Source organism: Pseudophryne corroboree, chromosome 2 (genome assembly GCF_028390025.1).
Source record: "Pseudophryne corroboree isolate aPseCor3 chromosome 2, aPseCor3.hap2, whole genome shotgun sequence".
NCBI classification, from domain to species: domain Eukaryota; kingdom Metazoa; phylum Chordata; class Amphibia; order Anura; family Myobatrachidae; genus Pseudophryne; species Pseudophryne corroboree.
In genome coordinates this window covers 118,697,248-118,722,042 of record NC_086445.1, presented here as the reverse complement: position 1 = coordinate 118,722,042, position 24,795 = coordinate 118,697,248, and the positions used below count along the sequence as shown (strand labels likewise).

Below are 24,795 nucleotides of genomic sequence, written 5' to 3'. Positions count from 1 at the left end.
CCTCCGGAGGCCTGCACACCAGCGCGCTGGTAGGTGAGACACAGCTGACTGACGATTCCTTACAAGGGGATCCTTGACCACCACCTGTTGAAGATACAATTTGTAAATTGCAGTTAACACTATTTCCCTCTCGGGGGGGGGGGGGGGGTTGAAGCTGGCAGGGCCGATTTGAGGTGAGGGGGCATCTTTTCGAATTCCAGCTTGTATCCCTGAGACACAATATCTATTGCCCAGGGATCCAACTGGGAGTGAACCCACTTGTGGCTGAAATTTCGGAGACGCGCCCCCACTGGGCCTAGCTCCGCCTGTGGAGCCCCAGCGTCATGTGGTGGATTTTGTGGAAGCCGGAGAGGACTTCTGTTCCTGGGAACTAGCAGTGTTGTGCAGCCTCTTTCCTCTGCCCCTGGCAAGAAAGGACGCACCTCAGACTTTCTTGCTTTTGTGTGATCGAAAGGACTGCATTTGATAATACGGTGCTCTCTTAGGCTGTGAGGAAACATATGGCAAAAAATTTGACTTACCAGCAGTAGCTGTGGAGACCAGGTCCGATAGACCCTCCCCAAACAATTCCTCACCCTTGTAAGGTAAAACCTCCATATGCTTTTTTGAGTCGGCATCACCTGTCCATTGCCGAGTCCACAGGACCCTTCTGGCAGAAATCGACATAGCATTTATTCTAGAACCCAGTAGACCAGAGGTTCTCAAACTTGGTTCTCGTGGGCCCACACAGTGCATGTTTTGCAGGTCTCCTCACAGAATCGCAAGTGAAATAATTAGCTCCACCTGTGCACCTTTTAAAATGTGTCAGTGAGTAATTAATACACCTGTGCACCTGCTGGGTTACCTGCAAAACATGCACTGTGTGGGCCCACGAGGACCAAGTTTGAGAACCTCTGCAGTAGACTAATGTCTCTTTGAGCATCTCTCATATATAGGACAGCGTCTTTTATATGCCCCAGGGTCAATAATATAGTATCCTTGTCTAAGGTATCAAGTTCCTCAGACAGGGTGTCCGTCCACGCTGCTACAGCACTACACACCCAGGCCGACGCGATCGCCGGCCTCAGTAAGGTACCTGAATGTGTATAAATGGACTTCAGGGTACCCTCCTGCTTTCTATCCGCAGCATCTTTAAGGGTAGCCGTATCCTGTGACGGCAGGGCTACCTTCTTGGATAAGCGTGTTAAAGCTTTGTCCACCCTAGGGGAGGATTCCCAGCGTAACCTGTCCGTTGGCGGGAAAGGATACGCCATAAGAATCCGTTTGGAAATCTGCAGTTTTTTATCTGGAGATTCTCAAGCCTTTTCACATAACTCATTTAGCTCGTGTGAGGGGGGAAAGGTTACCTCCGGCTTCTTTTCCCCATACATATGTACCCTCTTGTCAGGGACTGGGGTTTCCTCTGTGATGTGCAACACATCCTTAATTACTATAATCATATAACGGATGGATTTAGCCAGTTTAGGCTGTAACTTTGCATCATCGTAATCGACACTGGAGTCAGAATCCATGTCGGTATCTGTGTCAACAATTTGGGATAGTGGGCGCTTCTGAGACCCTGACGGTCTCTGCGACATGGGATCAGGCACGGGTTGAGACCCTGACTGTCCTGAGGCTTCAGCTTTTTCTAAACTTTTATGCAAGGAATTAACATTATCATTTAAAACCTTCCACATATCCATCCAATCAGGTGTCGGCGCCGTCGGCGGAGACACCACATTCATTTGCTCCCGCTCTGCTTCCACATAGCCTTCCTCGGCAAACATGTCGACACAAGCGTACCGACACACCACACACACAGGGAATGCCCTTTTTGAAGACAGTTCCCCCACAAGGCCCTTTGGAGAGACAGAGAGAGTATGCCAGCACACACCCCAGCGCTATAAACCCAGGAATAACACAGTAACTTAATGTTAACCCAGTAGCTGCTGTTTATATTGATTTTTGCGCCTAATTATGTGCCCCCTCTCTCTTTTTACCCTCTTCTACCGTGTATCTGCAGGGAAGAGCCTGGGGAGCTTCCTCTCAGCGGAGCTGTGGAGAAAAAATGGCGCTGGTGAGTGCTGAGGAAGAAGCCCCGCCCCCTCGACGGCGGGTTTCTGTCCCGCTTAAATATGCATTTTCTTGGCGGGGGCTCATACATATATACAGTGCCCAACTGTATATATGTTTACTTTTGCCAAAAAGAGGTCCAAATGCTGCCCAGGGCGCCCCCTGCGCCCTGCACCCTTACAGTGACCGGAGTATGTAAGGTGTGTGGGAGCAATGGCGCACAGCTGCAGTGCTCTGCGTTACCTCAGTGAAGAACGGAGTCTTCTGCCGCCGATTTCAAAGTCTTCTTGCTTCTCATACTCACCCGGCTTCTGTCTTCTGGCTCTGCGAGGGGGACGGCGGCACGGCTCTGGGACCGGACGGCGAGGGTGAGATCCTGCGTACGATCCCTCTGGAGCTAATGGTGTCCAGTAGCCTAAGAAGCAGGACCTAGCTTCAGAGAGTAGGGCTGCTTCTCTCCCCTCTGTCCCACGATGCAGGGAGTCTGTTGCCAGCAGAGCTCCCTGAAAATAAAAAACCTAACAAAATACTTTCTCTCAGCAAACTCAGGAGAGCTCACTGAAAAGCACCCAGCTCGTCCGGGCACAGTATTAAACTGAGGTCTGGAGGAGGGGCATAGAGGGAGGAGCCAGAGCACACCAGAACCTAAATTCTTTCTTAAAGTGCCCATGTCTCCTGCGGAGCCCATCTATTCCTCATGGTCCTTACAGAGTCCCCAGCATCCACTAGGACGTTAGAGAAAACGGGGTTATGACACAAGGTCATACTCCTACAAACGTCATACTGAAAGGTGTGCGCATAAAAATGGAGTGTGGCTTTGAAACAACTAGACCACGCCCCAATTTTTGCGCGCGCATGATAGTGGCTCTTCCCCTTGACTACAGATCTTTTCTGGCTCTTTGCCTTTGACTGGTTGGCCACCCCTGCTTTATATGGAACAAATGCACTGTTATAATGCTACTTTTGCACTGTGATGGAGAATAAAACGGGATGCGGTCAAGATCCCGCCGGAAGGAATCAGGGCGGCTGAAACACAGACACCGGGATCCCGACCGGCACAATCCTGACATATTCTCCCTCTGTGGGTGTCCACGACACCCATAGAGGGAGAATAAATTAGTGTGCCGAGCGTAGCGAATGCAGCGTGCCCAGAGTGGCGAGTGCAGCGAGTCCGCAAGGGGCTGCGTTGCGCTTGCCCCCGTCGGGATTGTGCCAGTCAGGATCCCGGTGTCGGTATTCCGGCCGCCGGGATCTGTTCAGCGGGTTTTCGTACTGATCCTAACAGCTGTCATGCCATAGTAAGCCGTTACTCATCTGATCTTGGGTGCACCCCCATATCTATTCAATTTTTACTGAGCAATTCGGGACGACAAAGCAGAGAGTATACCTGGCTCGGTGAGAAGCCAACACACCACCGGGCTGTCACACATGACATGCATGTTATGAATATACACCAGGCTTGTCCAGAACTATAAACTCTTCATGTAACACATTATGCCAGACCAATAACCCGCTTTCCACTGACAAGTATGGCCGCTACCGCATCGCGCACTCCACAGGACGCTCATGCGCATTGCAGACCTCTATAGCCCAGTGCCTGACGTTACTTTCCAATTCCTCATGCCCTTCAAGCGATTCCACTCTCCCATTGGATTGTCAGTTCTGGGAAAAGGTCCGAAAGACCCAATCAAGAAGCGGCAGAAGATAGCCCTCGTGACCGGTCAGAAGCGTGTCAACCGGAGTTCCCGCCCCTCTCCTGCGATTGGCTGAGCGTTCCGTCGCTCTGGGGCGCGTCAGGGAGGTGTGTGTGGCGCAGGAGGATTTTCCTGTTGTCGTCTCCACTAACTAGGAGCATCATGGCGGAGTCTGCAGGACGTGACGGTGGTGGCACCGCTGCTGCAGGCAGCATAGGAGGCGACGTGGAGGATTTAGGAGACACAGCAGCCGTGATGGATTCGGTGGATAGTGATGATGAGGAGGATGTGTTCGAGGTGGAGAGCATCCTGGATTCCAAGCTGGAAGGGGTGAGAGGGGATTCCTGTGATGTCCGGGGTGGTTGAGGGAGAGAAGGTCTCAGGGTCAGACATGTGACTGGCAGCGCGCATGTGATGTGAGCTGGGTACTGGGCAGGAGGAGGGAAGCGTGCATGAGATGTGACCTGGGCACGAGTAGGGATGTGGTCTGGGGAATGGGCTGAAAGTGGGAGCGTGCATGGGATGTGACCTGAGGCCTGGGCAGGAGGAGCAGAGCATGCATGGGATGTGACCTGAGGCCTGGGCAGGAGGAGCAGAGCATGCATGGGAGGAGGCCTGGGCAGGAGGAGCAGAGCATGCATGGGAGGAGGCCTGGGCAGGAGGAGCAGAGCATGCATGGGATGTGACCTGAGGCCTGGGCAGGAGGAGCAGAGCGCGCATGGGACGTGACCTGTGGACTGGGCAGGAGGAGCGGCGTGTGCATGGGACGTGACCTGTGGACTGGGCAGGAGGAGCGGCGTGTGCATGGGACATGACCTGAGGACTGGGCAGGAGGAGTGGTGCGTGCATGGGACGTGACCTGAGGACTGGGCAGGAGGAGCGGCGCGTGCATGGGACGTGACCTGGTGACTGGGCAGGAGTAGGCCAGGGTGCATGAGATGTGACCTGGGGACTGTGCAGGAGTAGGCCAGGGTGCATGAGATGTGACCTGGGGACTGTGCAGGAGTAGGCCAGGGTGCATGAGATGTGACCTGGGGACTGTGCAGGAGTAGGCCAGGGTGCATGGGATGTGACCTGGGGACTGGGCAGGAGTATGCATGGGATGTGACCTGGGGACTGGGCAGGAGTATGCATGGGATGTGACCTGGGGACTGGGCAGGAGTATGCATGGGATGTGACCTGGGGACTGGGCAGGAGTATGCATGGGATGTGACCTGGGGACTGGGCAGGAGTATGCATGGGATGTGACCTGGGGACTGGGCAGGAGTATGCATGGGATGTGACCTGGGGACTGGGCAGGAGTATGCATGGGATGTGACCTGGGGACTGGGCAGGAGTATGCATGGGATGTGACCTGGGGACTGGGCAGGAGTATGCATGGGATGTGACCTGGGGACTGGGCAGGAGTATGCATGGGATGTGACCTGGGGACTGGGCAGGAGTATGCATGGGATGTGACCTGGGGACTGGGCAGGAGTATGCATGGGATGTGACCTGGGGACTGGGCAGGAGTATGCATGGGATGTGACCTGGGGACTGGGCAGGAGTATGCATGGGATGTGACCTGGGGACTGGGCAGGAGTATGCATGGGATGTGACCTGGGGACTGGGCAGGAGTATGCATGGGATGTGACCTGGGGACTGGGCAGGAGCAGGCATGGGATGTGACCTGGGGACTGGGCAGGAGCAGGCATGGGATGTGACCTGGGGACTGGGCAGGAGCAGGCATGGGATGTGACCTGGGGACTGGGCAGGAGTAGGCCAGGGTGCATGGGATGTGACCTGGGGACTGGGCAGGAGTAGGCCAGGGTGCATGGGATGTGACCTGGGGACTGGGCAGGAAGAGGGGGATGTGACCTGGGGACTGGGCAGAAGAAGGGTATTACATAGCGATCTTGTTGCACCCAAATACACCGGGTTGAGAAATCCTGGTTAGTGTGCCCGAGCAGACAATTTTTTGCAAATTTCTGTCAGGAAGCAGAGATCAGAAATTACACAGTCGCCTCTGATCAGCAAACAACAAATAAATTTGCCCGTATGTGTGTTAGTCATTATTACACAGCCATTAGCTCTTGTGGTAGCACAAGATCCAGCATTCCCTGTTACACGTTTCCACGGCAGTCACGTTTTGCCTATCTCCGGATTACATTATGCAGGATTTGTGTTATCAATCTTTGTGAATAGAAGTTTATTTTGTCGGTCAGATGGCACATAATAGAATTTTGTTTTTTAAAATGTATTTTCCCTCCATGCAGCATAGGGCAGAATGGTGGCAAAATCTTATTTGGCAAACTGTCAATGTGTGTGCTTTAGTAAATGACTAGCCTATTTTCTGTATTGAATTGGTTAACTTTATACACATACTGAATTATCAGAGCACAAGCTCAGATATACGACAAATGTTCAGACATCCAAAGTGCGCATCTTATTGCAATCGTTTATTTCTTTCTGTTGCAGGGGGAAGTGCTGTACCGTGTGCGATGGAAGGGATATGATTCTGAAGGAGATACCTGGGAGCCAGAGGCCCATCTCGACGACTGTAAAGAGGTTCTACTTGGATTCAAGCGAAAACAAGCGGAAATTAAGCAGAAACAAGCTAAGAAGGAGCCACCGGTAACTATAACCAAGGTGTTCATTTTATTTATTAACTGTTTCCTATATAGCGCAGCATATTCCGTTGCGCTTTACAGTTAGAACAACAGTAATAGAACAAAACTGGGTAAAAACAGACAGACATAGAGGTAGGAAGGCCCTGCTTGCAAGCTTACAATCTATAGGGAAATAGGCATAGATACACAAGGATAGATGCTACCTATTACATAATGGTCCACCAGTTTGCTAGGTTCTTAATGGGTTGTATGATATGATCACCCCACAATGTTGGCCAAGTGTCAGGAGGGTGTGAGAGTAAAGAAAGACAAGATATGTGATGTTATGTGTACTGTACAGCGAGGATGTAATTAGATAGGGAAGCACTGAAGGTTATGTATGAATCTAATACTTATATTCCTAGGCTACTAGCACGTGGGGAGCTGCAGGGTGGTATGTATAGGCTTTGGACTGCTGGAGCAGGGGTGCTACTTCGGTCCTAGCTCTGTTCGGCCAAACAATCTACTTAACCTTAGTTAAACCAACTCCATATACGAGTAGTGCAAGAGGATACATTCCTAATAAATCGCTTCACAGTCAGAAAGAAAACCTACATCTAAATCAATTTGCAAGAGCTTTTAATTCTTATAAAGCCAAGATTTCATTGGTGGCCCTCAATACAAATTCTAAATGCACCACATACATTTCATGCCAAACTTCCACCACTTTTTACCTTACAGGTTTTATTGAGACTTACAGTGTTTTGTTCAATTATAGAGATGATAAAGTAAGTTTTATACAAGTAGAATATCTACATGTTTGAAGCTGTTGATGACTCCTATATCTGTTTCCTTTTATCCTCTTGTTCATTAGCCAAAGTTGTCCCCCAGTGATCTTTTTGAGGCAGAATCTGACAGTGATGCAGGAGATGAGTCACCCCAAAGAAAGAAGAAGAAGCTTAGAGAGGAAGAAGAGATGTTACAGGAGGACTTGAGAAAGAAGAAATTAAAATCCGTAAAATCCAAGGAAAAATCGAAGGGCGAGGGAGAACAGCCGGAAGGCCAGCTTTCTGACTCCAAGCCAAAGAAACGACTGTCCGAAAGCAAGGAGGACCTTAGTGGCAAGAAGCCAAAAAAGGATGACTCTAAGGAATTAAAGAAACACAAGAAAGATGACTTTAAGGACAGTAAATCGAAGGGTAAAGAAGAATTTAGAGAGAAAAAACACAAAAAAGCGTCAGAACCAGAGAAGTTGAGTAAGGATGGATCAGTGTCTCAAGAACCTGAGGCTGAAGCGGTTAGCACAAGCAGTGACCTCTTGCCAGATGAGAAAGAGAAGTCTGGTCCAGATGAGGACATCAGTAGCCGGGAGCCGGTTCCCGACCCTCCAGAGGAACCGGCTTCTGGGGGGCCTGTCGATGAGGAGTCTGAGGAAATTAGATTGAAAAAAAAGAAAAAGAAACACAAGAAAAAAAACGAAAGAGACAATGACGTGAAAGCTGCACCCAGTGTACTGCCTCCGGAGAAAAAAAACCTCCAGAAAAAGCAAAAACATTTTGAAAAGGTGAAAGAGCCGCCTGTTGTGGAAAAGCTGCCAGCTCCTGTTCAGAAAAGCTCAAGGCCGAGTGGTGAAGACAGGGTTGTTAAATCTGTGGACTCCTTCGCAGAGGTAATTGCTTCCATCATTACTTGCAGTACATATGGTTGTTGCATGCAGATTAGGTTTAGAGCTACAATATAATTAACCCTTTGCTGCAGAGGTCTTAGTTGATTTTTCTTTTCAACCACAGGTATTTGTTGGGAATTTGAAGTCTAGGAAAAACATTTCTTTTAGGCTACTTGACCGCAACACCCACAGAGGCAGCCATATTGTGGACTGAAGTCCTTTTCATGAGTCATTCTTTTGAAAACTCTGGCACCCATAAGTCCCTAATGTGCTGCCTCTTACTTGTGTAGATGTGTATGCAGTAAATGAATGAACATGACTTGCCTAACATATTGGAAATATAAACTACATGTAAGACACATGCATATGACATTGGGCCTGATTCAGTGGTGGATGCTAATGCAGTATCGGCTGCGACTGTTATTGCAGCCAATACTGTGAATTTATTCTAATGCTGCAGCATGTGGGCTGTCAACTGAGATACAGCAACAGCCGGTGGGGTAATTCATTGGGGTCGATTCTATTCGGCAACTAATGATTAGCGCCGGGAATTAGCTCCCGACGCTATTCAATTCAGCAACTAGTTACGTCGGCGATGGCCCGTTCTCGTCGACAAAACAGGTTGAATTGTCGGGAGAACGGGCATTCTCCGACTTAACTCTCTGTCGGGAATCAGCCTCGCGCCGTAATCAGCCTCGCGCCGGCCACGAGGCAGCACTTTTGTCGGGTTTTTTCTCTCATCCCCCGGGGATGAGAGAAGAATTCCCGACAATTGCATTTAATTAGTTGCTGAATTGAATAGCGTCGGGAGCTAATTCCTGGCGCTATTCATTAGTTGCCGAATAGAATCGACCCCATTGTGATGTACAAATAGTCCCACAATCAAGTGTCTGTTAGCTGCACCATAGGACATTAGAGCAATCCTGAGATTGCTCATTATGTCTGGCAGGGCATGTCCTCCCTGGCGCAGTTCCCCCCCCCCCCCCCTTCACATCCTAGGAAAGCCTATAGGAATGCATCCCCTGGTGTGAAAAATAAGGACGCGTTCGCAGATTTTAAACATCGGGCCACATGTGTCCTGAGCTTCTGGCCCATATTGACATGGTGGAATTTACCAACTAAAGCTTGTTTTCCATGTTTTATTTCCTTGCTTTTGCAATAACACGACCCCCCCCCCCCCCCCTCTCCCCACACACACTCACACACTGCATGCCGCTTTCAGTGTCTGCTGTTGCCATTTTTAAATTATTGTGTACCAGGTGTTATCGAGCAGATCACTCGACATTTGTAGGATAGGGTCGATATATTGTGTATGCAGGAGAGTTGGCTGATAAACGGCTTCAGACTCCTGCAGTGGGAGGTCGGGATTTTGCGTCCTGCTGGAATATTCTGATCCCCGACCTCCTGATCCCATTGCAGAAAGTACACACTGGGCTAAAAATGTGTGTGTACAGGGTGTGCGTTGATTGTGTAACATTGTATTAAGTCTGAGCATTTATCTGATGTGCAGGTGTGTACCCAGCTTTAGGGCTGTACAACAATAAGTTGAGAAAGTCGAATTCACCCATTGTAGGACTGGGTGCAAGTTATTATTTCATTAAAATGTACAGATTGCGTTTTGTTCATATTCACTCACAATGTTATCAACTTTAATTGTTTACTAGAATAAAGATACCAGAAAACTTGAGCCCCCGAAGGACAAGCTGAAGAAAAAAGATTTTGATAAAGATACTAAAAAGGAGACAAAGGTGCTAAAAAGTGAGTATAAACTTATGCGCTGCCAATACGGTATATTGTTCTGAACGTATTTATTATAATTGCCTAAATATTACACAGCACTGTACACTTAGGGGATCATCATACAAGCTACATAAAATACCATGACACAGAAGGTAAAAGCTTAGTGTAAGAGGTGTATGGGACACTTGATACATAAGGTTTCTAGTGGTCAGGAGAGGGGGCCTGGCTACTGGAAGGTAGACGCATTATCACCACTAATATGAAAGCTGACCTTTTTGTGTGGCTTCCGTTGGAATGGTTAGAGGCTGTGGAAAGGGTTGTGGATCAAAGGGTCGATAGGTCGACAATCTCTAGGTCAACACCAACTGGTCGACATGGGCAAAAGGTCGGCAGGTTGGCATGGAAATGGTTGATACATAAAAAAGTTGGCAACATTTTTTGATGTTTTTTTGGTGTCAAGATGTCCCTTCTAACACATGGACCTCAGATTAGTGCACCGTGTCCCCTTGTATGGCAGTTACTATTCTCAATCGTGGTCCACGTGGATGGTAAAGTATGAAAGTGCCGACCATTTGAACCTGTCAACCATTCGGTGCCGACCTTTTCACTGTCTACCTATCATTCAGATACCGTGGACAGTGGAGACACTACAAATGAACATACCAACAGTAGATGAATCTAGATGGTATCCAAGTAGGTCCCAAAATCATCCTGTTTTCAGTGTGATGACTCCTTTTCAGCACCATGTTACAATCCCCCACTGCCTAAACACTCATTGCTTTTTTATGTTTGTATATTTCTCTAGCATCCATAAGGGATATTGGGGAGACTTAGTACGATGGAGATGGGGTCCAAAGGAGCCGGTGCACTTTAAATTTCATCAACTGGGTGTGCTGGCTCCTCCTCTCTATGCCCCCTCCCACAGGCAGTTTAGGAAAAAGTGCCCTCAGGAGAGGATGCACACTCTAGGCGCTCAAGAGAGTTTTCTTCAGTTTCTTTTAAAACTTTTTATTTTCGGTATGCTGTGTGGGCAACAGCATACCTGCACCGTGGGAGTTAGGAAGGGAGTGTGTGTGTGTGTGGGGGGGGGGGGGTCGCCGGGCTTGCAAGGTGTCAGAGCCGCTTTCCCGCTGCAGGACCACCATCCTGAGAGGTTGTTGCACTGCGCCTTTGCGGTCACAATCGCAGCACACCCATAACAGTAGCCTAAAGGTGACGACAGTGGTGAGTACAGACCGGGGGCCCTGCTATGGGGTCCCCAGGTTCAAGGTGCGGCTGACACACAGGGGAGGCATATGGGACCCTCTTGGGGGAGACCCGCTATAGCCCCCTGGGTACACTGGCTAGAGGGAGGGAGGTAGGGAAAGAGCCTTCCTGACTAGGTGCCATTAAAAATATGTCTGATATGTCATCTCTGCTCAATGCAAATGCTCAAAAAACACAATTGCAGCAAGCTGTTGCAGATCTAGAGGACGCTGCGTCACAGTAGTTTTTCTTCACACAGAACAAGCCCAGTGTCCCTTTCCCTAATTCTGCAGAGTTAGATGACTTGTTTAAGTTAGCCTGGAAAAATCCAGATAAAAAATACCAAGTGCCAAAACTGTTTTTACACACTTTCCCATTTGCTCCTGAAGGCAGAAAATTCTGTGAAGAACCCCCGGCTGTTGACGTATCAGTCTTGCGCCTATCCAAAAAGGTGGTACTGCCGGCCCAGGGCTCCTACACGATGAAGGACCCTGGGGATAGGAAGATAGAGACTACACTAAAGTCTATCTACACAGCAGTGGGTCTGTCTCAAAGGCCGCCGGTCATGGCCGGTTGCTGGATGACTCATGCCATTCATTCATGGGCTACTCAGATTCAGGAGGGCCTCTCGGGGGATATGCCCCTGGTCACTACAGTGACTCTCCTGAAGCACATTCAGGACACTGCACGCGTCCTGTGTGACTCTCTCAAGGAGATAGGCAATATTAATGCCAGGCCCACTGCTATGGCAGTGTCGGCGCGCAGGGCCTTGTGGTTGCATCAGTGGATAGCGGGCGCAGAATCCAAGTGCAGTGTGGAGTCTCTCCCCTTTTCGGGGGAATGGCTCTTTGGGGTAGAATTGGATATGTGGATTTCAAGAGTTACTGTGGGGAAATTCATGTTTCTCCCCTCTGGAACCCGCTGGCTAGACATTCCTACCCGGGGCTGTCTACCCAGTCCTTTTGGTCAACAGGTTTAGATCTAGGGCCAGAGGTGCTTCCAACACGACTAGAGGCACCAGAGGTAAGACAAGAAAACCAGCGATCGCCAGTTCTCAGGAGAGCACCGGTACAGCTTCCAATAAGGCCTCAGCATGACTGTGCCCACCCACCCAGAGGGGATCTCGAGGTGGGGGCTCAGCTGCGTCACTTCAGCCGCATCTGGGAAAGTTCCTGCCAGGATACCTGGGTCAAGGACCTGATTTCTCAGGGCTACAAGCTGCTCCTCCCCAATGATTTTTCAAATCAAGCTTACCAGCTTTGGAGGATACACGTGTTACGCTGCAACAGGCCATCCTAAAATTGGTCCAATACCAAGTCATTGTTCCAGTGCCACTACAACAACAGGGTTACTACTCCAACCTGTTCGTGATACTGAAACCAGACGGTTCGGTAAGGCCCATTTTGAATCTAAAATCCGTGAACCCTGATCTAAAGGTTTTTAAGTTCAAGATGGAATCCTTGCGATCAGTGATTGCGGGCCTGGAAGAAAGGGAGTTCATGGTCTCCCTGGATATTTAAGACGCCTATCTCCATATCCCGATTTGGCCACCTAATCAGGCCTACCTGAGGTTTACCCTGCTTGAACGATCACTACCGGTTCCAGGCACTACCGTTCGGCCTGTCCACGGCTCCAAGGGTGTTCACAAAGGTGATGGCGGAGATGATGTTCCAGCTCCGGGTCCAGGGGGTGAATATTGTCCCTTATCTGGACGATCTCTTGATAAAAGCGAGATCCAGGGAGCTTTTATTGCTCCATGTAGACCGCACTATCCAACTTCTGTCACACAATGGGTGGATCCACAGTTTACAGAAGTCCCACCTGGAGTCAACTCAGCGGCTCCTGTTCCTGGGAATGTTGCTGGATACTGTGGCCCAGAAAGTGTTCCTCCCAGAGGACAAAGCGAGAACACTTCAGGAGATGGTCTGCATGTTCTCCGGCCTACTCGAATAGCCATCCATCTTTGCATAAGATTGTTGGGGAAGATGGTAGCCTCATACGAGGCGATCCAGTATGGAAGGTTCCATGCCAGGACTTTTCAGCTGGACCTCCTGAGCAAGTGGTCTGGATCATATCTTCAGATGCACCGGATGATATGGCTGTCACCTCAGACCAGGATTTCTCTCCTGTGGTGGCTGCAGTCCTCCAACCTACTGGGAGGCCAAAGTTTCGGGATTCAGGAATGGAGGATTGGCAAGTCTGCAAGAATGGGGAGCTGTCACCCAGGGAACTCTGTTCCAGGGCAGGTGGTTAGCCCGTCAGCCCACGAAGCCCTCCTTCAACATTCTGGAACTTCATGCGATCTACAATGCTCTGCTTCAGGCCTGTCCTCTGCTCAGGGATCACGTGATCCAGGTAAAGTCTGACAATGCCACAGCAGTGGCGTACATCAATCAATAAGGAGGGACAAAAAGCAGGGCCTGCATGCGAGAGGTGTCAAGGATACTCCTCTGGGCAGAAAGAAATGCAAGAGCAATGTCCGCAATCTTCATTCCGTGAGTGGACAACTGGGAAGTGGACTTCCTGAGTCGTCACGCTCTCCACCAGGGGAGTGGGGGCTTCACCATCCAGTGTTTCAGCAGATCATCGACCAGTGGGGCTGCCCACAAATAGACATGATGGCTTCTCGACTCAACAAGAAGCTTCCTTGGTATTGCTCACGAACCCTCAGACGATGGCAGTAGATGCACGGACGTCGCCTTGGCCTTACTGGGTAGTCTACCTGTTTCCTCCGATTCCATTGCTCCCGAGGGTGCTCAAGCGAATCGGGAATCAAGGAGTCCAGGCAATTCTGGTTGCCCCGGATTGGCCTCGGAGGGCATGGTACGCGGATCTTCTGGACAGGTCCGTTGAAGACCCTTGGCCTCTGCCACTGAGAAGAGATCTTCTTCAACAAGGACCGTTCGTCTACCCGGACTTACGGCGTCTTCGTTTGACGGCATGGAGGTTGAGCGGAACAATCCTAGCTTACAAGGGCCTTTCCAAAAAGGTTATTGCTACCATGGTTCAGGCCAGAAAACCTGTGACGTCAAAATACTATCATTCTCTGGAGGAGATATGTCTCTCGGTGCGAGGAACGCACGTACCTGCCTGCGGAGTTCCACTTGGGTCGTTTCCTCAGTTTCCTGCAGGCTGGTGTGGATAAGGGCTTACGTCTGGGTTACATTAAGGTCCAGATTTCATCTCTCTCAATTTTCTAACAGAAAAAATTGGCAGTATTGCCAGACGTTCAGACCTTCTTGCAAGGGGTACTTCATATTCAACCTCCTTTTGTGCCGCCCACGGCACCCTGGGATTTGGATGTAGTGTTGGAATTTCTACCGTCCTCCTGATTTGAACCTCTGATGACAGTAGAAGACAAGTGCCTCACATGGAAGACTGTGATGTTACTGGCCCTGGCTTCTGCTAGGCGTGTCTCGGAATTGGCGACCTTATCGTGTAAAAACCCTTACTTGTTTTTTTATAAGGACAGAGCGGAGCTCAGGACTAGGCAGCAGTTCCTGACGAAGGTTTGTCTCTGCGTTCCACTTGAATCAACCTATTGTGGTTCTGTCAAATCCTAGCACTTCTCCTCCGGAGGCGTTGGATGCTGTGCGAGCCTTGAAGATCTTTGTCAAGAGTGGCTCAGATCAGAAAGATGGATTCCTTGTTCGTGTTATATGATGCGCAGAAAAAGGGTTACCCTGCTTCAAAGCAGTCCATTGCTCGTTCGCTTAGACTTACTATCCAACAGGCCTATATGTCGGCAGCCTTGCCTGTTCCTAGGTCTTTCAAGGCCTACTCTACAAGATCAGTGGACTCTTCCTGGGCGGCTGCCCGTGGAGTCTCGGCCGTGCAATTGTGCCGTGCTGCTACCTGGTCGGGGAAGAACGCTTTTGTAAAGTTCTACAAGTTTGATACCCTGGCCAAAGACGAATCCCCAATTTGGGCAGTCGGTGCTGCAGAAGTCTCAGCACGTTCCCGCTTGTTCTGGAATCTTTGGGACGTACCCATCGTACTAAGGGGGTCATTCTGAGTTGATCACTAGCTAGTTTTAGTAGCCGTACAAACGCTATGCCGCCGCCCACTGGGAGTGTATTTTAGCTTAGCAGAAGTGCGAACGGTTGTATCGCAGAGCGGCTACAAAAAATTTTTTGTGTAGTTTCAGAGTAGCTCAAAACCTACTCGGCGCTTGCAGTCACTTTTGATGTCACAAACCCGCCCAACGTTCGCCCAGCCACGCCTGTGTTTTTCCGCACACTCCCTGAAAACGGTCAGTTGCCACCCAGAAACGTCCACTTCATGTCAGTCACTATGCGGTAAGCAGTTGCGACTGAAATGCATCGCTAGACCCTGTGCAAAACTGCATCGTTCGTTGTGCTCGTACGCATTGCACCGCATGCGCAGAACTACCGATTTTTTTAGCCTGATCGCTAGCTAAATTTCTTCGCAGTGCAGTGATCAACTCTGAATGACCCACTAAGTCTCCCCAATATCCCTTATGGATGCTCGAGGAAAATAGGATTTTAATTACCTATCGGTAAATCCTTTTCTCGTAGTCCATAAGGTATATTGGGTGCCCGCCTCAGTGTGTTGACTTTTCTGCAGGTTCTCTTTATATGGTTACCTGTTCAGCTGTTGCTGTATTTTGTTGCCAGCCGTTGCTGGTCGTTGTATGTTAGTGGTGTGTAAATCTCACCGCTCATTGTTATGTTCCTTCTCTTTCTTCTTTTCTCCTTCGGGCACGGTTTTACTTATAACTGCCTGTGGGAGGGGCATAGAGGGGAGGAGCCAGCACACCCACTTGAAGAAATTTAAAGTGCACCGGCTCCTTTGGACCCCTTCTATACCCCATCGTACTAAGTCTCCCAAATATCCCTTCTGGACTACGAGAAAAGGATTTTCCAGTAGATAATTAAAATCCTTTTTTGTGTTTTATATAATGCACATAAGTATGCATTATATAAAACAGCCCTGCACCTTCTGGTCAGTCTGTGAGATAGAGTACAGGGCTCTGGCCTTCTCCAGTTGCCATCTAGAACTAGCATACTTATGTGCATTATTTAACAGGAATTAGTGCTGAATGAAAGGAGCCGAGGAGTTCACAATGAGTACAGGAGCAACAGTGGCATTAATGCTAACCCAATGTGCTTGTAATGTATGGTCACATAATAGTACTGGATAGTTTGCCTCTAGATTAACACCTTCTTTGTGGGGTTTACAATGTTGCATTTTTTTTTTTTTTTTTTTTATTTCCTGTAATTGGAACCTAAAGAATTTGTCTTAATGTTTAGGTAGCGTTACAGTGCATCCGGAAAGTATTCACGGCGCTCCACTTTTTCCACATTTTGTTATGTTAGTCTTATTCCAAACTGGGATAAATGTCATTTTTTTTTTTTTTTTTTTTACCCTCAAAATTCTACACACACTACCTTTTTATAATTGAAGGTAAAAAAAAGTTTTGTATAGATTTTTGCAAATTTATAAAAAAATAAAAAACTAAAATCACATGTACATAAGTATTCACAGCCTTTGCTCATTACTTTGTTGATGCAGCAATTACAGCCTCAAGTCTTTTTGAATATGATGCTACAAGCTTGGCACGGTATCCGTTTGGATGGTCGACCACTATTGGTCAACATGAACACATGGTCGACACATGCAAAAGGTCGACATGAGTTTTTCACTTTTTTTTTTTTTCTCTTTTGGGGAACTTTTCCATACTTTACCGTTCCCAATCGTAGTCCACGTGGATTGTAATCTGTGCCGAGCGCAGTGGTAGCGGAGCGAGGCACCTTGCCCGAAAGCGAGACATGCGAGGGGACGCGGTGCACTAATTGGGGTTCCCAGTCACTGTACGCAGAAAACGACACAAAAAAAGTAAAAAAAACTAATGTCGACCTTTTCATGCTTCGACCTTTCATGTGTCGACCATTTGTCCATGGCGACCATGCCAATGTCTACCTAATGACTGTCGACCATAACATGGTCGACCATTCATACCGGAACCGCTTGGCACACCTATCTTTGGGCAGTTTCGCCCATTCCTCTTTGCAGCACCGCTCAAGCTCCATCAGGTTGAATGAGAAGCGTCGGTGCACAGCCATTTTCAGATCTCTCCAGAGATGTTCAATCGGATTAATGTCTGGGTTCTGGCTGGGCCACTCAAGGACATTCACAGAGTTATCCTGATGCCACTCCTTTGATATCTTGGCTGTGTGCTTAGGGTCCTTGTCCTGCTGAAAGATGAACCGTCGCCCCAGTCTGAGGTCAAGAGCTCTCTGGAGCAGGTTTTTATCCAGGATGTCTCTGTACATTGCTGCATTCATCTTTCCCTCTATCCTGACTAGTCTCCTAGTTTCTGCCGCTGAAAAACATCCCCACAGCATGATGCTGCCACCACCATGCTTCACTGTAGGGATAGTATTGGACTGATGATGAGCAGTGCCTGGTTTACTCCAAACATGATGCCTGACATTCACGCCAAAGAGTTCAGTCGTCTCATCAGACCAGAGATTTTTGTTTCTCATGGTCGGAGAGTCCTTCAGGTGCATTTTGGCAAACTCCAGGTGGGCTGCCATGTGCTTTTTACTAAATAGTGGCTTCCGTCTGGCCACTCTACCATACTGGCCTAATTGGATTGCTGCAGAGATGGTTGTCCTTCTGGAAGGTTCTCCTCTCTCCACAGAGGAATGCTGTAGCTCTGACAGAGTGACCATCAGATTCTTGGTCACCTCCCTGACTAGGGCCCTTCTCCCCCTATCGCTTAGTTTAGATGGCCGGCCAGCTTTAGAAAGAGTCCTGGTGCTTTCGAACTTCTTCCATTTACGGATGATTGAGCCACTCTGCTCATTGGGACCTTCAAAGCAGCAGATATTTTTCTGTATCCCTCCCCAGGATTTGTGCCTCGAGACAATCCTGTCTCGGAGGTCTACAGACAATTTCTTTGACTTCATACTTGGTTTGTGCTCAGACATGCACTGTCAAGTGTGGGACCTTATATAGACAGGTGTGTGCCTTTCCAAATCATGTCCAATCAACTGAATTTACCACAGGTGGACTTCAATTAAGCTGTAGGAACATCTCAAGGATGATCAGTGGAAACAGGATACACCTTAGCTCAATTTTAAGCTTCATGGCAAAAGCTGTAAATTGTGTCAAATGGCTGTTATATGCATTTATCAACAAAAGAGAAAAAAATTATAGCAAGTTTTATTTCAGCAAATTAAGTACTCAAATTAGGGCTACATAAAAATGGGTAGAAGTTTTATAATTGGGTAATTTTAAGCCACTTTAAAACAATCTACCTCCTAAGGATTTTCTGAGAGGAACGTTAATTAAACGGGTAGGGAGTCTTAAATCCTCCTTTAGAAAACGTGAATCTGAATTGGAGGCCCGGGTGGCTGCTTCAGAGATGACGTATGTGCGAGATGGCTTGGACGCCTCTAAGTTGGTGTGGCTCCATGCTCAGGGTGAATGGAAGGAATATCTGTGGGGGAAAACCCAGCACAGACTTCTCTTCTCCTCGCATGTCCAATATGCTACTGGGGATAGACCAGGTTCTTATTTGGCTAATCTTGCAAGGGGTGACCGCTCCTCCCATACTGTAGTGGAGGTTTTGAATTCGGCTGTGTCAGTACTGGACCGCACCCCCCAGATTGTGGCGGAATTTGTCTCATACTATCAAGCACTATATAGTTCCAAATTGACCTGCTCCCCACTAGAACTGTGTGACTACTTGGATGGAATCCAATTGCCCCATATCTCCAGTGAAGCCAGGGCTCTTCTCGATGCTCCTTTTATAGTTGGAGGAGATTGAGATTGCGATCTCTGCCTCGCCCGATGGTAAGGCCTCTGGCCTTGATGGCATTCCATCAGAACTGTATAAGAAGCATACAACATTTTTTGCCCCTCTGTTGCTTAAGTTAATCAATGAAATCTTTGCCCAAAGTGCGCTTCCCCCGTCTATGGCGGAGGCTCTGATTATAGTGATTCCCAAGCCAGATAAGGACCCCAGGAGGGTTGAATCATACCGTCCCATTTCCCTGCTGCCCACGGATATTTAAAATCCTAGCCAAGGTTCTGGCTTCCAGACTTAACCGGGTTATCTCCCAAATTATTCACCCTGACCAAACAGGCTTCATGCCTGGTAAGTCCACTGCTGTGAATTTGGGGCGCCTGTTCACTAGTGATGTGCACCGGAAATTTTTCGGGTTTTTGATTCGGTTCCGCGGCCGTGTTTTGGATTCGGACGCCTTTTGGCAAAACCTCCCTGAAAATTTTTTGTTGGATTCGGGTGTGTTTTGGATTCGGGTGTTTTTTTACAAAAAACCCTCAAACAGCTTAAATCATAGAATTTGGGGGTCATTTTGATCCCATAGTATTATTAACCTCAATAACCATAATTTCCACTCATTTTCAGTCTATTCTGAACACCTCACAATATTATTTTTAGTCCTAAAATTTGCACCGAGGTCGCTGGATGACTAAGCTAAGCGACCCAAGTGGCCGACACAAACACCTGGCCCATCTAGGAGTGGCACTGCAGTGTCAGACAGGATGGCACTTCCAAAAATAGTCCCCAAACAGCACATGATGCAAAGAAAAAAAGAGGCGCAATGAGGTAGCTGCGTGACTAAGCTAAGCGACCCAAGTGGCCGACACAAACACCTGGCCCATCTAGGAGTGGCACTGCAGTGTCAGACAGGATGGCACTTCCAAAAATAGTCCCCAAACAGCACATGATGCAAAGAAAAATGAAAAAAAAGAGGTGCAGGCATCGCAACCGACACAATTGGACTCTCCTTGGGGATTTGTGATTTAGAAGAACACACAGTTCTTTGCTGTGCTTTTGCCATCTTAACTCCTTTAAGTTTTCTAGCAGGAGGATGAGTGCTTCCATCCTCATGTGAAGCTGAACCACTAGCCTTGAACATAGGCCAGGCCCTCAGCCGTTCCTTGCCACTCCGTGTCGTAAATGGCACATTGGCAAGTTTACGCTTCTCCTCAGACGATTTTGATTTAGATTTTTGGGTCATTTTACTGAGCTTTATTTTTTGGGATTTTACATGCTCTCTACTATAACATTGGGCATCGGCCTTGGCAGACGACATTGATGGCATTTCATCGTCTCGGCCATGACTAGTGGCAGCAGCTTCAGCACGAGGTGAAAGTGGATCTTGATCTTTCCCTATTTTACCCTCCACATTTTTGTTCTCCATTTTTTAATGTGTGGAATTATATGCCAGTAATATATCAATAGCAATGGCCTACTACTATATATACTGCGCACAACTGAAATGCACCACAGGTATGGATGGATAGTATACTTGACGACACAGAGGTAGGTAGAGCAGTGGACTACTGTACCGTACCGCTATATATATATATATATATATATATATATATATATATATATATATATATATATATATATATATATATATATATATATATATATATATATTTCATACTGGTGGTCAGCAAAATTCTGCACTGTCCTCCTACTATATACTACAATGCAGCACAGATATGGAGCGTTTTTCAGGCAGAGAACGTATAATACTGGTGGTCACTGGTCAGCAAAACTCTGCACTGTCCTCCTACTATATAATACTGCTGGTCCCCAGTCCCCACAATAAAGCAATTAGCACACTGAGCACAGATATTAGTAGCACACTGAGCACAGTCAGATATGGAGCGTTTTTCAGGCAGAGAACGTAGATATTTGCACTTGCAGCACACTGAGCACAGATATTTGCAGCACACTGAGCACAGATATTTGCAGCACAATTTGCAGCCCACTGAACATAGAAACTGAGAGGACGCCAGCCACTTCCTCTCACGATCATCTCCAATGCACGAGTGAAAAATGGCGGCGACGCGCGGCTCCTTATATAGAATATGAATCTCTTGAGAATCCGACCGCGGGATGATGACGTTCGGGCGCGCTCGGGTTAACCGAGCAAGGCGGCAGGATTCGAGTCTGCCTCGGACCCGTGTAAAATGGGTGAAGTTTGGGGGGGTTCGGATCCCGAGGATCCGAACCCGCTCATCACTACTGTTCACTCACTTCCAGGTTTCTCGGGGGGAAGACTGCTCTGCCGTTATAGCCTCTTTAGATGCCGCAAAGGCCTTTGATTCGGTAGAGTGGGCCTTCCTCTGGGAGGCTATGAGTAGGTTTGGCATGGGTCCCAACTTTATCAGCTAATTATTGTATTTCCTGCCCATGGCCAGAGTCTCGGTGAACGGGTTTGTTTCGAACTCCTTCCCCCTGTCCAGGGGAACGAGACAAGGCTGCCCTCTGTCTCCGACTCTGTTTGCCATTGCTATTGAGCCACTGGCATGTTTGCTCTTCGTGGATGATTGTTTCCTCCTTACCTAAAATCCTTGACTTGATAACCGACTACGGACGCTTCTCCGGGCTCAAAATTAACTGGGATTTTCTAACGTCCTAGAGGATGCTGGGACTCCGTAAGGACCATGGGGATAGACGAGCTCCGCAGGAGACATGGGCACTTTTAAGAAAGACTTTGGATCTGGGTGTGCACTGGCTCCCCCCTCTATGCCCCTCCTCCAGACCTCAGTTTGATACTGTGCCCAGTGGATACTGTGTGCTTTCAGGGAGCTCTCCTGAGTTTCCTGTAAAAGAAAGTTTTTTTTAGTTAGGTTTTTTATTTTCAGGGAGCCTGCTGGCAACAGGCTCCCTGCATCGAGGGACTGAGGAGAGAGAAACAGACCCACTTCTCTGAGTTTCAGGGCTCTGTTTCTTAGGCTACTGGACACCATTAGCTCCAGAGGGATCGGTACGCAGGTCTCACCCTCGCCGTCCGTCCCAGAGCCGTGCCGCCGTCCTCCTCATAGAGCCGGAAGACAGAAGCCGGGTGAGTATGTCAGGAAAAGACTTCAGAGGCGGCAGAAGACACCTTGATCTTCATAGAGGTAACGCACAGCAGTGAAGCTGTGCGCCATTGCTCCCATTCACCTCACACACATCCGTCACTGTAAGGGTGCAGGGCGCAGGGGGGGCGCCCTGGGCAGCAATAAAAAACCTCCTGTGGCAAATACACATATATACATGTACAGCTGTTTCTCTAACTGAGGTCTGGAGGAGGGGCATAGAGGGAGGAGCCAGTGCACACCCAGATCCAAAGTCTTTCTTAAAGTGCCTATGTCTCCTGCGGAGCCCGTCTATCCCCATGGTCCTTACGGAGTCCCAGCATCCTCTACGGACTACGAGAAAAAGATTTACCGGTAGGTTTAAAATCTTATTAAATCCACCAAAACTCCACTTAGAAGCCCGGTCCCGGTGGCCCCAGTGATCCATACCCCGCTTAAATGGGTAGATTCTTTCAAGTACCTGGGTATATGGGTATCGAATGACCCTTGTACCTATGTTTCCCTTAATATCATGCCGCAGATGGTGTATCTTCGCTCGAAGGTCAAAGTTTGGGGGACTCTGCCCCTGACTGTTACTGGCAGGGTCAATTTGGTAAAAATGGTATACTTGCCTAAACTCCTTTTATGTCCTCCAGCAATCCCCTATATATATTAACTTAAAATATTTAGACAGATTGACCGTTTGCTCTCTTCTTTGATCTGGGCCAGCAGATGAGATTTGGGAGGGTGCTCTATGTTCTCCATGATTATTCACTACCACCACTAGATATCAACAAATCCAGCTGTTTATAATACACAGAGTATATATGACACCAGTGCGTTTGCGACATGTAGGGGGTACTCATTCCTCCAGATGTCCTAAGTGCGATAGTCTGGATGCGGACTTCTGGCACACTATCTGGCTTTGCCCCAAGATGGCCGTATTCTGGTCGGGTGTTATTGACGCCCTGGTGTCAATTGGAATTCCCTCGTCTGTATGCTCCCCGACGACGTGTGTTATCTGCTGTGGAGGAGGATGCCCTCGACCCCCCTGCCAATGTGTGTATCGCCAGGCTTTGGCTAGCCAACGATGCGCCCACAATACGGTCCTGGGTCTCACTTGTAAATGATACGGCCTCACACGAGAAATATGTATACTTAGCTAGAAAAGCGGGGGGAAAATATCAAGACCCGTGGGGTAGATGGCTTTAGTCGCCGCACTCCATGACCCGGAGTGTCCCAGCACTCGCTTTTGAGGGCTCCGTATCTAGACGTGTGGGAGATGAGACATGTAACGGGGGGTTAGAGTGGGTGTGTGATCCTAGATTTGCATCGGGTGAGCTGCCTCTCTTTATGACGTTCCCTGGCGCCCGCGGTTAGCCATTCCTTTGCCCGTATTGCTGCTGTGGGATTTGCTCAGTAATTATGTTGTGTTGCCGTAGACGACTCTGTACATAAACATTGTTTCTGTAAGCTCCATGCTAACATGTGATATTAGTTTTAATTTACAATCTCTGTCTTTGAATTTAAGCCTGCACTTTTTTTACTGTTATAACTGGTTAGTATTAGAAATGGGAATCTGCGTATTCCCTGGGTTTGGGATTTGTTCTGGTTTAGTTTTCATTTGTATTTTTGTTTCATTGAAAAGCAGAAAATCAATAAAAAAAAGTATTTAAAACAATCTACCACAGAAAATGATTACTCCCATCTGCAAGCCTAAAAACACTTGTCCCATGCATAAACCACCCCAATATACCTATACCAAACCTTTTACCCCAATTTCTATCACTTTGCATTTTTTCACCCCAAAAATGACATGCTACTATAGGTCGGTTACAAATAATTAAAAACTTCTAAGTGCCTATTTAGTCATTAAGGGGGGGTGTCTCGGGTTCATAACCAAATCCCAACATTCTTACATTTTTAAAATAGGGAATTTCCCCATCTTTTCACCTGCTGAGCGGTGGTGAAAAAAACATTTGCGATAAAACCAATGGAGAATGATTGAATAGATCTGTTTTTGCAAATCGGGATAAAAGCCCATTTTTCACATGAACTGGTTGTTCCCCATAGTGTAACACTTTTAATACCTAATTTTTAATTGGACTATGTTAAAAAGAATTAAAAAAACCATCCAGGTGAATAACCCGCACAATGGCAGAGAAAGCAATTACCGGCTGACCTTTAAAAGTAACCGTTCTTATGGAAGGCATAGATCCACTTCCAACGGATTCCCGGGTGCTCCTTGGTACAGCCACGCTTCACCATCAAATTGCTCACCAATGTCACAATTAGAGCCATCTCCTGGAAAATTCCAACTCTCTACAACCCATTCCGGGGTATTTATCAAGGCTGAGAATGTTTCCAGTTGCTACCACGCCCTTAAATACCCCTTTCAGCCAATCAGAGCTTTCCTACACACATACTATCTACACATGACCAACTAACTACTCTATAAAGTTCAAGGTCCAATCCTTGTCCTAATTACGGACCACATGATATTTCGTGTAGCCATGGAAGCCGCTCTGTATACACAAGTCTTTCTCCTGGCTAGGCAGGCACAACCGGTTTCCTGGGTGCCCGATACGTCACACTGTTGGTTTTTATGTGCAGTATGGGTCCGGCACATGTGCAAATTATCGAACATTAGTGCTTATATCTATGTACCGCACCTCCAACTACATCTGAATCAGGCCTAATGAGTTTAAAAAAACACCTATTAATGAGTTGAGTTGAGGCCATTCTTCCCGCCACAGTTTGGCCCAAAATGGTTGTCTTATATGAATACTCTAAATGTATCAAACTGCCTGGCGTGGCAGCTGCAGGAGGCTCTATTGTGCCAAGGACCATTCGTGTAATAAGAATTTATCAGGCTGACTTTATCTGTATGAAGCCCTGATTTTAATTTCTTAGGATCTTGTTGATTATGTAATTCACACTGATTCAGGCTAGA

At 47.9% G+C, this 24,795-nt stretch overlaps 1 protein-coding gene across 1 annotated transcript in view; it reads left to right on the top strand.

The window, feature by feature from the left end:
* Positions 1 to 3,806: 3,806 nt before the first annotated feature.
* The window catches only part of MPHOSPH8 (M-phase phosphoprotein 8), a 105,654-nt gene continuing 84,665 nt past the window's right edge, over positions 3,807 to 24,795 (top strand). Inside the window, exons 1-4 of the mRNA XM_063951661.1 lie at positions 3,807 to 4,076; positions 6,204 to 6,359; positions 7,209 to 8,003; positions 9,665 to 9,758. Coding sequence (XP_063807731.1) covers positions 3,909 to 4,076; positions 6,204 to 6,359; positions 7,209 to 8,003; positions 9,665 to 9,758 — 1,213 coding nt within the window. The 5' untranslated portion in view covers positions 3,807 to 3,908. The remainder of the gene's footprint in view (positions 4,077 to 6,203; positions 6,360 to 7,208; positions 8,004 to 9,664; positions 9,759 to 24,795) is intronic.